Below are 13,190 nucleotides of genomic sequence, written 5' to 3' on the forward strand. Positions count from 1 at the left end.
ACTGTACCTCCCAACCTTCCTCTAGAGAGACTATAAGCATAATTAAACGTAAAATTTCCCCACATAGACTTGATCTTAAAGAGTTCAAGACGATGCATCTTAGACTCTTGAATTCCTAAGAAATTAATGTTATTGGAATAACATAATTCTTTAATCCATTCCCTTTTACACCTTTTCTTACAACCCCGAATATTGATCGATAGAAGCTTCATTGATAACTCATTAGAACCCCAATTTGATCGATAAGTTGAGTACATAAATCTTTTAGTTTATTCTCTTCAAATCCTACTTCTGTCCTGGCTTTTACAACCGCATCTATATCGCGCATAAAAATACTTGCATAATCATTACCTTTTTTGAATTGAAGAGAGCTAAGTGATTGAACTTGCTGATCCTGTTGCTTATGCTCCTCATTTGGAACTTCTTCTTTTAACTCTTTTGTATCTTGCACATTTGGAACCTCATCCTCCTTTTCTTCCAAATCAACTTTCACATCTTCTTTAACAACTTTATCACCCATTTCCTCCTCATTCACAGTTTCCACTTCGGCCTCACTGTCCGACTCATTATCCTCCTCTAACTTCACGTTCTACGATCCCACCTCATTAACATTCACCGAATAGTGAGTACCGCAAATGATAACATCGACCTCTTCCGCTATCAATGTTTTACTTTTTGTAGCCACGCACACTCTGCCTAGACTCAAAGGGCCAGTGTTAATATTATCGAAAAAAATAAACTTTCCTACGGTCGATGCCACCTTCTTAAAAGAGCTCGATTTCCAGGCACACAAGGGCATTCCCGTAATCTCAACCCATGTAAGTCTTTCATCGAGCACGAAATTCTTCGATAAAGGTTTAGTTGCCGATGTTAACGATTTAATCATCTCATTACCTTTAAACTTCAAACATGCTTCTATCGAGTCAAACGAACACCATATCCACATTCCACCCACATGTTGTTTGGTTATATCTACAAAACCTTCTTTTAACAATGTACGAAAGCTCCCAACAGTGGCTACATCTTTTAGTTTGATCAGCACAGTTTCTAAAGCATTAGAACACTGCAACAGTGGCTACAAAACCTTGTTTGTCTATCGTCTCCGGCAGATTTGTTATGTAAAGCGTTGACTACCTAGCATCCTTCTCAACCATGTATGGATTTTGAATCGGTTTAGGGTTAACGTTGCGGTTTCTCACCTTGAAAAACCATCCATCTTCATCCTTGCGATACGCTGAGCGTCTTCCCATGATTGAAATTGTAGTATTGATCGGCGATCTGAGTTCCAGCAAAAACGGAGCGCCGCTGCGGCTTAGGGTTTAAAGTTATTTTTTATGGCTTATTGACTACATGCATTACCATGTTAGTTGTCTACTTTTTAACCTACTCACTCGTCACCCTATTCCCGGTCCTACCCCATGGCCCCTGACGGCCTGACGGGAAACCTATCGCACCTCGGCCCAGTCCTACATCAGCCCCTGGAAACGTTAGCCAAAAAGTACGGCCCTTAATGCACTTTCGGCTCGGCTTTGTAGACGTGGTTGTGGCTACATTATAGCTGCACAATGTTTTTAAAAGTTCATGATGCGAATTTCGCTAGTAGACCGCCAAATTCGGGTGCAAAACAAATTATGTATAACTCTCAAGATCAAGGTGAAGAATGCTTTTGATATTTTGTTCTGCTCACATGTTTTCTACCAAAGCGCTTGATGATTACCGCCACATTCGACAGGTTTCACCTTTGATTAGTTTTTGAAATATTATTTTTATGCCTAATAGTTGGGTTAATGATACGCTTACAAGAGGAACCTGTTAGGAAGAGGGGATCGCCTGGACGTTGGGAGATATAAATTTGAGAGAAAAACAACTCTATTACTCACAAGAATAGATTTACAGAGTATTACAAAACTCTTACAAAAAAACTCTCAAACTCACACACACTCTCTAGGTTGTGATTACACTTCTCTGAGTGATTTGGAATGATTTACAATTGAGGTTTGCACCTCTATTTATAGTAAAAATTCTATGGCGGTGGAAGGGTGTGAACGGAGATGGTGGGCGGCCGTCATCGTGTTCATCTTTGCTTCTTCTACATGGTGTTCAAAGAAGGCTACTTTGAACATCTAGAAGGTGAGCTTCTAGATTGTAGGCTGGAAACTTTCAATTCTCCCCCTCCAGCCGAATCCACGAACATTCCAGTTATGTCTCTGCATAACTCCAACTTCTCTCGAGTCACCACCTTTGTTAACATATCCGCAGGATTCTCCTTTGTATGGATCTTCACTAGTCTCAACAGTTGTCGATCAATTACCTCGCGTATCCAATGATAGCGAATATCAATATGTTTTGTACGGGAATGGTACATGGAGTTCTTGCTCAAATCTAGAGCACTCTGACTGTCACAATGTACCTTGTACTCCTTTTGCTTGATTCTAAATTCTTGAAGATAACGCTTTAACCACAACATTTCTTTTCCAGCTTCTGCGGCAGCAATATACTCTGCTTCAGTTGTGGATAATGCAACACACTTTTGTAGTCTTGACTGCCATGAAACAGCTCCTCCTGCAAAAGTGTAAATGAATCCTGAAGTAGATTTCCTACTATCAGGATCTCCAGCCATATCCGCATCTGTATAGCCTTCCAAGATTGGATCAGCTCCCCCGTAACAAAGACATAGATTCATTATACCCTTAAGATATCTGAGAATCCATTTTACCGCATTCCAATGCTCTTTCCCGGGGTTCGAGAGAAAATGACTCACTGTTCCCACTGCGTGAGCAATATCGGGCCTTATACACACCATTGCATACATCAAACTTCCAACTGCTGAAGAATATGGTACTGAAGACATCTCCCCGATCTCTTCCTTGGATGAGGGACAAGAACTCTTGCTTAACTTGAAATGGTTGGCTAATGGAATGCTAACAGGTTTGGCATTGTTCATATTGAAATGTGAAAGCACTCGTTCAATATACTTCTCTTGAGATAGCCATAACCTTTTATTCTTCCTGTCTCGGGTTATTTGCATTCCCAAAATCTGTTGAGCCTGTCCTAAGTCTTTCATGTCAAAAGACTTAGAGAGTTCCTTCTTCAGCTGGTTGATCTTCGTTGCGTCTTTCCCTACGATCAAAATATCGTCTACATATAGTAGAAGAGCAACGAAATCTCCTTCAGAAAACTTCTGAATGTAGACACACTCATCTGCTGCAGTTTTCTTATACCCGTGACTCACCATGCACGAGTCAAACTTCTTGTACCACTGCCTAGGTGCCTGCTTCAAACCATACAAACTTTTCTTCAGCTTGCATACGAGATTATCTCCTGAAACCTCAAAACCTTCTGGCTGCTCCATGTAAATTTCTTCATGTAAATCTCCATGAAGAAAAGCTGTCTTTACATCCATCTGTTCAAGCTCCAAGTTCATACTTGCGACCAATCCAAGTATGACTCTAATTGAAGTCATCTTGACTACTGGTGAAAATATCTCGTCAAAATCAATCCCTTTCTTCTGTTGGAATCCTTTGACTACAAGTCGTGCTTTGTATTTCACCACTTTTCCACTACCATCCTTTTTCAGCTTGAACACCCATTTATTTTTCAGTGCCTTCTTCCCGCGTGGAAGTTCTACAATCTCATAAGTTTGATTTTTCTGCAGAGAATCCATCTCATCCTGCATTGCGAGCAACCATTTTTATTTATCCTTATGAGTTACTGCTTCATGAAAACTCTCCAGTTCTTCATCTTCAGTAAGTAGAAGGTACTCGGATTCTGGATATCTACTCGATGGAATCCGACCTCGTTCAGATCTACGAACTTCTGGAATATTCTGAGGAGATCCACCATCATCTTGACCTTGTGATGGTTCTGGAACGTCTGGCAGATGGGGTTGTGGCTCCCCCTGCTCAGCACCGTCATTTTCCTCATTATCTTCTACTTCTGACATTTCTTCCTGCATTGAAAATTCATTTCTTATGAATGAATCTATTGTTGCTTCTGGCACCTGAGCAGCAACATTTGTCTTCTGAGATATTGTGGGCTTTTCAATATCTTCTATTGTCTGGCTTTCATGGAACACCACGTCCCTACTTCTGATGACCTTTTTCTCCTTTGGATCCCATAATCTGTATCCAAATTCTTCATCTCCATAGCCTATGAATATGCATGGAGTAGATTTTTGCATCCAGCTTCTGCCTGAGCTCCTTGGATACATGTGCGTACGCCAAACATCCAAATACTCTTAAGTGAGAGTATGATGGATCCTTTCCAGATCAAAGTTTCTCCGGAACTTCAAAATTCAGTGGTACTGATGGAGATCAGTTGATCAAATAACAAGCGGCTCTGACTGCTTCTCCCCAGAATGGCTTTGGCAGCTTAGCCATACTGAGCATGCTCCGAACACGTTCCATGATTGTTCGGTTCATTCTTTCTGCTATACCATTATGTTGAGGGGTACGTGGGACCGTCTTCTCATGTCAGATGCCATTTGATCTGCAATAGGCATCGAACTGCCTGGAAGAGTATTCACCGCCGTTGTCGGATCGAAGACACTTTAACTTCTTTCCTGTCTCACGTTCTACCATGACATGGAACTGTTTGAAGTAATCGAACACCTGGTCCTTCGTCCGTAAGAAATATACCCACACCTTTCGAGAAGTATCATCGATAAACGTCAGAAAGTATCGATTGCCGCCAATTGATTCAACCTCCAAGGGACCGCAAACATCAGAGTGTACCAGACTGAGTAACTCTGATTTTTTCGTTGAAGAGGAATTAAACGAGACTCTATGCTGCTTACCAAACAGACAATGATTGCAAGGATCTAGTGCAGCATCTTTGTCTACATTGATAAGCTCCTTCTTTATTAGGGTAGACAACCCTTTCTCACTCATGTGACCGAGTCTCTGGTGCCATAAATTTTGTGAAGCCTCCTTTTCTGCAACATTAATACTGTCTATGCAGATCTTCACATGAGTCTTGTACAGTGTGCCACAAATGTGTCCTCGAGCGACTATCATAGCGCCTCTTGACAATTTCCATGTGCCTTTACTGAAATGACTATCATAGCCCTGTTTGTCGAGAGCTATCCCAGAAAGTAAATTCAGCCGAAGATCTGGCACATGGCGGACATCCTTCAGAGTGATTGTGCTCCCAGAACTTGTCTTTATCCTGACATCTCCAATTCCGACAATCTCAGCGGAACTGGAATTTCCCATCTTCACAACTCCAAAGTCACCAGCTTTGTATGTTGTGAAGTATTCCTTGTATGGAGTCACGTGGTAGGAAGCTGCAGTATCTACCACCCATTCTGTTTCTTCTCGTGAGACGTGAAGGCATGTCTCATCATGGGTTGAACAATAAGCTACATCACCAGAGATAGTCACTAATGTTTCTCCACCCTTATTCTTCGACTGTGAACTGCTTTGACCTTGTTCCTCTTTTAATCTATAGCAGTTCTTCTTCATATGTCCCTCTAATCCACAATGATGGCATTTATATGTTGGTTTTCTGCCATCAGCTGACCTGCCCCTGCTCTTGCTTCTGCCTCTCCATTTATTTTTGCTACTCATTCGCTGTCTCCCCCGATTCTCTGTGACAAAGGCATGGGTCTGATATGTGCCCATGTCTTTTCTCCTTGCCTCTTCACTGAATAGGGCATCCTTGACCATTGACATGGTAAGTGTGCCATTCGGGGCTGAGTTGCTGAGTGTTACTACCAGCGTTTCCCAACTATCGGGAAGGGAACTAAGTAGCAGTAGCGCCTGAACTTCATCGCCAAGCGGCATCTCTACAGACGATAACTGGTTGACCAAGCTCTGGAACTCACTGGTATGCTCGGCAACTGAAGTTCCACTTTTGAGCTTCATGTTGACTAAACGCCTCATCAGCAGGGCTTTATTCCGAGCAGTCTTGGCCTGGTACATGTCCTCCAACTTTTTCCAGAGGACATATGCGTCTGTCTCTTGTGCAACATGGTGGAAGACACTATGATCAATCCATTGACGGATCTGACCAATAGTTTTTCGGTTTGATTTCTTCCACTCTTTCTCTTTGGCAGAATCAGGGTTTATACCCTTCAATTCAATAGGATCGAACAAATCCTTACAGCTGAGGAGATCTTCCATCCGAGGTTTCCACAGCGTGTAGTTTGTTGCTGTGAGCATAATCATAGCTCCGGAAGATGATGTTGACTCTTCTGTGGACATTATCACCTTAAAAATAATTTTTCAACACAAACGAGGTTGAATTGTAGAAAACAGAGATCACCGTTATGTCCGGAACGGTTGAAAATGGTGGAATAGACACTTCGCGGCTTAAATTCCACTTACGGGGCAAAATTATAATTTTTATAAACTTCAGGGACCAAAAAAATGAAATTCTGACAATTTCAGGGACCAAATTGTAAAATTTCAGAATTGCTACAGTACCGCTACAGTACCACTACAGTACCGCTACAGTGACATGCTACAGTACCGCCAGCTGCTACAGTGATCGCCTTCTCCGGCGAAAATTCCAGCACCGGTCGTCTTCTCCGGCGAGATTCCGGCGAGTTGACCAAACTTTGACCCCGTTTTCTGGGCTCGTTATAACTCCGTTTAAGTCGCCGTTTTTTGCGTTGGACTCGGTTCGACGAGACGAATCCAATGGTACACTCAAAATTGAATTTTGAGAAAACTTCCGAAAACCCAAAAACTCAACCAACGTCTCTAACCTGGCTCTGATACCACTTGTTAGGAAGAGGGGATCGCCTGGACGTTGGGAGATATAAATTTAAGAGAAAAACAACTCTATTACTCACAAGAATAGATTTACAGAGTATTACAAAACTCTTACAAAAAAACTCTCAAACTCACACACACTCTCTAGGTTGTGATTACACTTCTCTGAGTGATTTGAGATGATTTACAATTGAGGTTTGCACCTCTATTTATAGTAAAAATTCTATGGCGGTGGAAGGGTGTGAACGGAGATGGTGGGCGGCCGTCATCGTGTTCATCTTTGCTTCTTCTACATGGTGTTCAAAGAAGGCTACTTTGAACATCTAGAAGGTGAGCTTCTAGATTGTAGGCTGGAAACTTTCAGAACCTCACTAGCATATCTTAGAGTGATCAGAGAGTGAAAATGAAAATGATCACAAGATAACTCATTTAGACCATGAATATCTGAATAATAATACTCCTCTTCCCAGAAAATTCAAGAATTTCATTTTCCTTCATGTATCCTTTATTTTATTATAGCTCTCTAATATAAAAAAATCTTTTTCTAAGAGAGAAATTGGGTAAGTGGATTTAACCTTCAAATTCTTACTTTTATTCTAACTTAAAAGAGCGATCACATACTATAAAACAGTGGCGAATCTTAGTGGTCCATACTAAAAACTGAAAATCCAAAAAATACACGAAATCCTAAAATTAGTGGTGTCATATACATATTTAATACGGAGTAGTACTTTGTATTTTTTTTATATAACAAGTAATATCACAAGACAACACTGCTCAAAGGGTAGATTCACCGCTAACCCCATATTAGATCACAATCGGCAAATTCTATAATTTGGGGCACACCAGAGCGGACAACATTCGGCATTTATTAGAGTATATGGTTTGAGCGATAAATAGTTGTCATTACAGGAAGAAAGAGTGATATTGACGCATTCTTTATTCAGTGCGGGAGAATCGCCATTAAACTTAGGTCAACTGCTAAACGTGTGCACTATAAACGCGTTATCACGAGTAATGCTAGACGGAAGAGTTTTTGGATCATATACGATCAAAAGCGAACGAGTTTACAGATATGGTGCTTGAGCTAATGCTGTTGGCCGGGGACTTTAACTTAGGAGATTTTGTTCCTGCACGTGACTCGTTAGATTTGCAAGGCATAGTGAAAAAGATGAAAAAGTTACAAGGACGATTTGATTCGTTCCTTTGTACGGTCCTTGAAGAACATAAAATGGGCAATCAAACGGGTCGGGTCATAGTGATTTGTTAAGCACACTGAAAGAACAACTATGAGTTCGATGCTGTGATATGTGTAGTTACCATTCCTACTAACCAATGAACGACACATTCATTGAGAGGTAGCATGATTTTCATTTATTTTTTAGGTTATTCATCAGAGATGAATTCTGTTGCAGCCTAAATCTTAACATGCACCCCAGATAACTCGTATAAATGACTGCTAAATTGAATAGGGAGTTACTTGGAAGGCAAGATGGATAGTCTGTAGACCAGCAAAATTCTTTATCAGATCACCTCTTATGTACCCATTCAACCTACTTTTATTACTTTAATTAAAATGACTAACTGATGAAGATTAGAGAATTAATGTAAGTTTATCTATGCAGCTTCTATAGATAAATTCTGTTGTAGCCTACATAATAGGGAAAACATGTCAGTAATTCTTTTTTTTTTTTTTTTTTTTGAAAGGTAATTATTATTGATAAGAAACAAAATGTACAAACAACCTGAAACACCACAAACACAGTGGCTACATACACTGACCAAAACAAAATGCACAATGGCTACATACACTGACCAAAAGCAACAGAAGGCTAAGCAATTGCTAACCAAAATGTCACCACACAAACTGACCAAATGCCATAATGCAACAAATGGCAAAACAAATACACAACAAGCAAAAATGAAACAGTTGCAAAGAACGCAACGAGATCACCGTAAGCTAGACTCAGAAGACGAAAGTTTGAGGATTATGTATCCAATTGTGCCAATCGATAACTCTTCCTTTGAACCTCTTCGCGATCCATTCAAAACTCGTAACTTGAATTTCATTTAACGCGACCGGCGTGTTCCAACATTTATTTGTAAAAACCTTTTGGTTCCGGTTTTTCAAATTAGATAAGTACACGTCCACACCACCGCTTGCCAAATTATTTTTCCCACCGATGTAAATGCTTGACCCGAATCCGTGAAAAGATCTCCAACATTAATAAAGGGAATCCCACCCCGCCCCCACCAATCAAACACTTTGCACCACACTTCGAACGCACACTTACAATGAATTAAGGAGTGGTTGACCGTTTCAACATCGTCATCACATAAAGGGCAACGAACCGTGTTGAGATCAATACCTCTTTTATCGAGCTCGACGAGGATCGGGAGATGGGATTTCCTTGCTCTCCATACAAAAACCATCACTTTTTTTGGAACAAGAATGTTGTATAATGTTTCGCAATTTGTGACATTTGTTGGGAGAATTCTCGAATTTATCATAGACTAAAGATTTTTTGTTGTGAAGATCCCATTGCTACCCGATGACCACCTCCATGAATCTTCCTTATTCGCAATTAAGACCACGCCTAAGATCAACTCAACCAAATTTTGAAGCTCTCCACCCGCACGCCCGGAAGGTTCTCTAGCCCAAGACCAATTACCCACCCAATTGGATCCGTCCCAAATTAAACGCTCTTTGACCGATGCATTAGGATTGGTATCAAGTCTCCAAAGTCTTTTGAACCTTTCTTTTAGAACATCACCTCCAATCCAAGAGTCATTCCAAAATGAAGTAGAACCGCTATCACCTAGAACTTTGACAAACAAATTTCGAAAAGGAATACCAATCTCACAAATGTTATCCCCGGTTTTAATGATGTCAATCCATATCGATTTGTAAGAACCAATATGGGTCGACCCACTAACAAAAAGCCCACCCGATGGTCCATAAATACTCGAAATGACCTTGACCCACAAGGAGGTGGTTTCGGTTTTAAACCTCCACCACCATTTGCCAATCAAAGCCATGTTTTTACCCTTTAAAGACCCCAAGTTTAACCCACCCTCCCCATAAGGTAATTGTGTAACCTCCCATTTAACCCAGGAAATTTTAGAGTTATTTCCCCCTGACCCGCCCAAAAAAAAAAGAACGTCTTACACACTCGAGTTTTTTGATCACACGTGGCGGGGAACGAAAGAGCGAGAAGTAGTACAACGGAAGACTATTCAACACCGAATTAATAAGAGTCAATCGACCACCAAAAGACACTGATCTAGCTCTCCAATCCGAAAGACGTTTCTCAAATTTATCTATCACCGGTTTCCAATTTTCAAGCTTTCTCAAGTTACCACTCACGGGGAGACCGAGGTAGATGAATAGAGTAGAACCCACTTTGCAACCAAATGAGTTAGCTAAATTCTCAACCACACTTTTATCAACCCCAAATGAGACTACTCTTGTGGTAGTTAACTTTAAGACCCGAAGTGAGTTTAAAGCATTTAAGTAGTTTCATAAGGTTCCGGAAGTTTCCTTCACTCCATGACCCGAAGAAGATTGTGTCATCCGCATATTGGAGATGAGATATCGGAATTTTGTTACCCACAATTTCCTCACCCAAGAAAAATTTCTTTTCCACCGCATTCTTCGTAAGAACATTTAAACCCTCCGCCGCTAAAATAAAGAGAAAAGGTGAAAGCGGGTCACCTTAACGAACCCCACGTTCTAGTGAAAATTCACTTGTGGGGGAACCATTTACTAGAATTGAGATTGATGCCGACTTGAGGCACGCTAAGATCCACATCCTTCATTTAACCCCGAAACCCATGATTTCCATAATTTCAACTAAAAAGTCCCAATTCAAGCAATCGAATGCTTTCTCAAAATCGACCTTGAAGATAATACTTTTAAGACGTTTATGTTTCAAAAAGGAGAGTGTCTCATTTGCTATGACCGCACCATCAAGAATGTTTCTCCCTTTAATAAATGCACTTTGTTCAAAACCGATAAGATTAGGGATCACCCTCTTTAATCTATTTGCAAGAATTTTAGCAACAATCTTGTAGTAGCTACTTATCAAACTAATCGGACGAAAGTCGTTTAAACCAATCGGGTCCACCTTTTTTGGCACAAGTGTGACGAATGAAGCATTGCAACCCTTAGAAAACTCGCCCTTCTCCCAAAACAAATTAATCGCTTCAATTAGGTCTGACTTAATAATACCCCAATATTTTTTGTAGAAACCTAGGTTGAACCCATCCGGACCCGGGGACTTTGAGCTACCACAATTCTTAATAGCCTCCCAAATTTCATTCTCACTAAAACATACCTCGAGGTCTAAAGCTTCGTCAACCGAGATTCTAGAAAAACCACCAAGAGGATGATTTGAAACTTGAGGCCCCACTGTCGTGAACTGAGCGTCCAGCTGAACAGACGACCCAACAGGCCCAGTGGAGGTCTTGTTAGAAGTAACCGCAGAAGTGGAACAAAAGGTAGGCCTCGTAGTATTTGAAGAACCAAAACGAGCCTGAAAGTGATCGAAAACCACCTTTTTTATATCATTTGGATCCTCATTCCAAGTCCCGTTTATGTACAATCCTCGAAGACTACACTTGTTGTAACGATGACTCAAAGAGGAGTGGAAATATTTTGAGTTTTCGTCACCCTCTAGCATCCATCTAATACGAGCTTTTGCCTTAACATGTTCGATTTAGATTTTTCCTTTTCAATTCAATTTTTACGCACATTTAACCAACGCGAACGATCAACCTCACTTATAGAGCCGGACTCGGCAAGTAATTCAAGCCTAGTTGCTTCTACTTTTAACACTAAAATTTCTTCATCTAAACCCCCGAACTCTTTTTTAATCCAATTCCTTAACTCGTTTTTAACACACTTAAGACGATCCCTAAAACGAAAATCTTTTTTGGTAGTCAAAACATCTTTTCCCCAAGCCTCAAGAATCACATTATCCACCCCATCTCTATTAAGCCACTCATCAAAAATCTTAAATGGTTTGGGACCAAAATCAATTCTTTATCCCTAATCATAAACGAAAAATGATCCGACTCTCTCCGATCTAAAGCCACAACTGAGAAGTCCTTCCAAAGGTTAATGAAAGCATTATTAACAAGGAACCGATCAAGCTTGCTAAATTTAGTACCATCATCACTAATACGAGTGAACTTTTTACCGCTAATAGGGATCTCCACCAAATTGTTCATTGCAATAAAGTCATTAAATCGAGACGCCCGAGATTGATGAAACACACAATTAAGCCTATCAGAATAATCTCTAACCTCATTAAAATCATCACACAATAACCACGCCGAATCCACACTCCTAACTAACATCATTGTGCGGTCCATACACATTTACTATAATGGACTCAAGCCCGGAGCCACGCCATTTCCCTCTAATGGCGAGGAAATTGAGGCACACCGAATTTAATTTGTCGTCTGGGATTGACTTCAACCTCACACCTGCACCAGAACTTACATCGACTGAAGAGTACATTTCGCCTGTTTGCTCAGAGCCGCCTGACACTCCCTCTTTTGCATCACCGATCATTTTTGGAATAGGGTTCAACTCACTTTCGGCCACAATTTCATCTTTTTCCCCAATTGGACATTCAAACTTGGACTCTAGGTCATCGTTACCGGAAAAGTTATTCCGGCAGTCTTCTCCGTTCCCACTTTCCAGGTTATCATTTGAGCCCTTAATTGACGAATCTTTTTCTTTTACATTATCTGGATAACATCGATTATTACATCTCTCACCCTCTTCCTATACATCTTCTGCCCCTGGAGAAAAACCGTCTTCGTCAGAGTAATCATCAGAATCAATAAAGTCTGAGCTACACATAGAGCTGTAGTATTGGCTCTCACTTCGATCATCATACAATTCCGGGCAAGATTGTGACTCTTCTGTGATGGTAATAAAGTATGATTTTGATTTGTGCCTCAATTTCAAGCAATCGTTTACTGTTTCTGGATTGTGGAGTTTAACAAAAGCTCTACCAACAGTTAGTCTCTGAGAACCTTCAAGCTTACAGTTGTCCAGCTCGAAGGTAACACCCCACCACTCTGCAATTGTAATGAATGTTGCCTCCGTCCAACAATGCCCAGGTACAGCTGTGATTTTAAGCCAAGCCACACGACCCTCTGGCCAGTTTTCATCATCCCATCGAGTGATTTTATGAACCCAACGCCTGAGAGTTTGATTTTGTTGCTCAATTAGATCATTAGCCGCCTTCTGATTGTTGAAGATAAGCAAAAGAACCAGACCCCAAGCAATTTTACCCCCATGTCTTGAAACCCTTCTTCCTTAACAATAAGATCAAAGTTTTTAAGAACATCAAGGTTAATAGCATCACACACCACAACGTTATTAAGAACCTCAGAATTGCACATCCTTTCATTTACTATCACCGTTTTTTATTTTTTACAATCATTCTAATTATTCTT

The 13,190-nt window shown here is 40.6% G+C and overlaps 1 protein-coding gene and 1 pseudogene across 1 annotated transcript; one reads left to right on the forward strand and one right to left on the reverse strand.

The window, feature by feature from the left end:
* Positions 1-1,418: 1,418 nt before the first annotated feature.
* LOC139848616 (flavonoid 3'-monooxygenase-like) lies at positions 1,419-7,986 on the forward strand (annotated as a pseudogene).
* A 2,545-nt stretch (positions 7,987-10,531) lies between these two features.
* On the reverse strand, positions 10,532-12,098 carry LOC139848618 (uncharacterized). The gene is made up of 3 exons (XM_071838338.1): positions 11,863-12,098; positions 11,470-11,707; positions 10,532-11,251 (listed from the first exon to the last, which is right to left on the reverse strand). Exons 1-3 carry the CDS (start codon positions 12,096-12,098, stop codon positions 10,532-10,534), a joined length of 1,194 nt encoding a protein of 397 aa, XP_071694439.1.
* Positions 12,099-13,190: the final 1,092 nt, after the last annotated feature.

Source organism: Rutidosis leptorrhynchoides, chromosome 5 (genome assembly GCF_046630445.1).
Source record: "Rutidosis leptorrhynchoides isolate AG116_Rl617_1_P2 chromosome 5, CSIRO_AGI_Rlap_v1, whole genome shotgun sequence".
Taxonomy (NCBI): Eukaryota; Viridiplantae; Streptophyta; class Magnoliopsida; order Asterales; family Asteraceae; genus Rutidosis; species Rutidosis leptorrhynchoides.

What these genes read in the sequence shown, in the direction of transcription:
- LOC139848618 (XM_071838338.1), bottom strand. Translation starts at nt 12,098, where the DNA reads ATGTGTATGGACCGCACAATGATGTTAGTTAGGAGTGTGGATTCGGCG. An exon ending in AAATTTAGCAAGCTTGATCG is followed by an intron (nt 11,708 to 11,862) that starts GTTCCTTGTTAA and finishes GTGGCTTAATAG; the next exon opens with AGATGGGGTGGATAATGTGA. An exon ending in ATCGTTCGCGTTGGTTAAAT is followed by an intron (nt 11,252 to 11,469) that starts GTGCGTAAAAAT and finishes GATCACTTTCAG; the next exon opens with GCTCGTTTTGGTTCTTCAAA.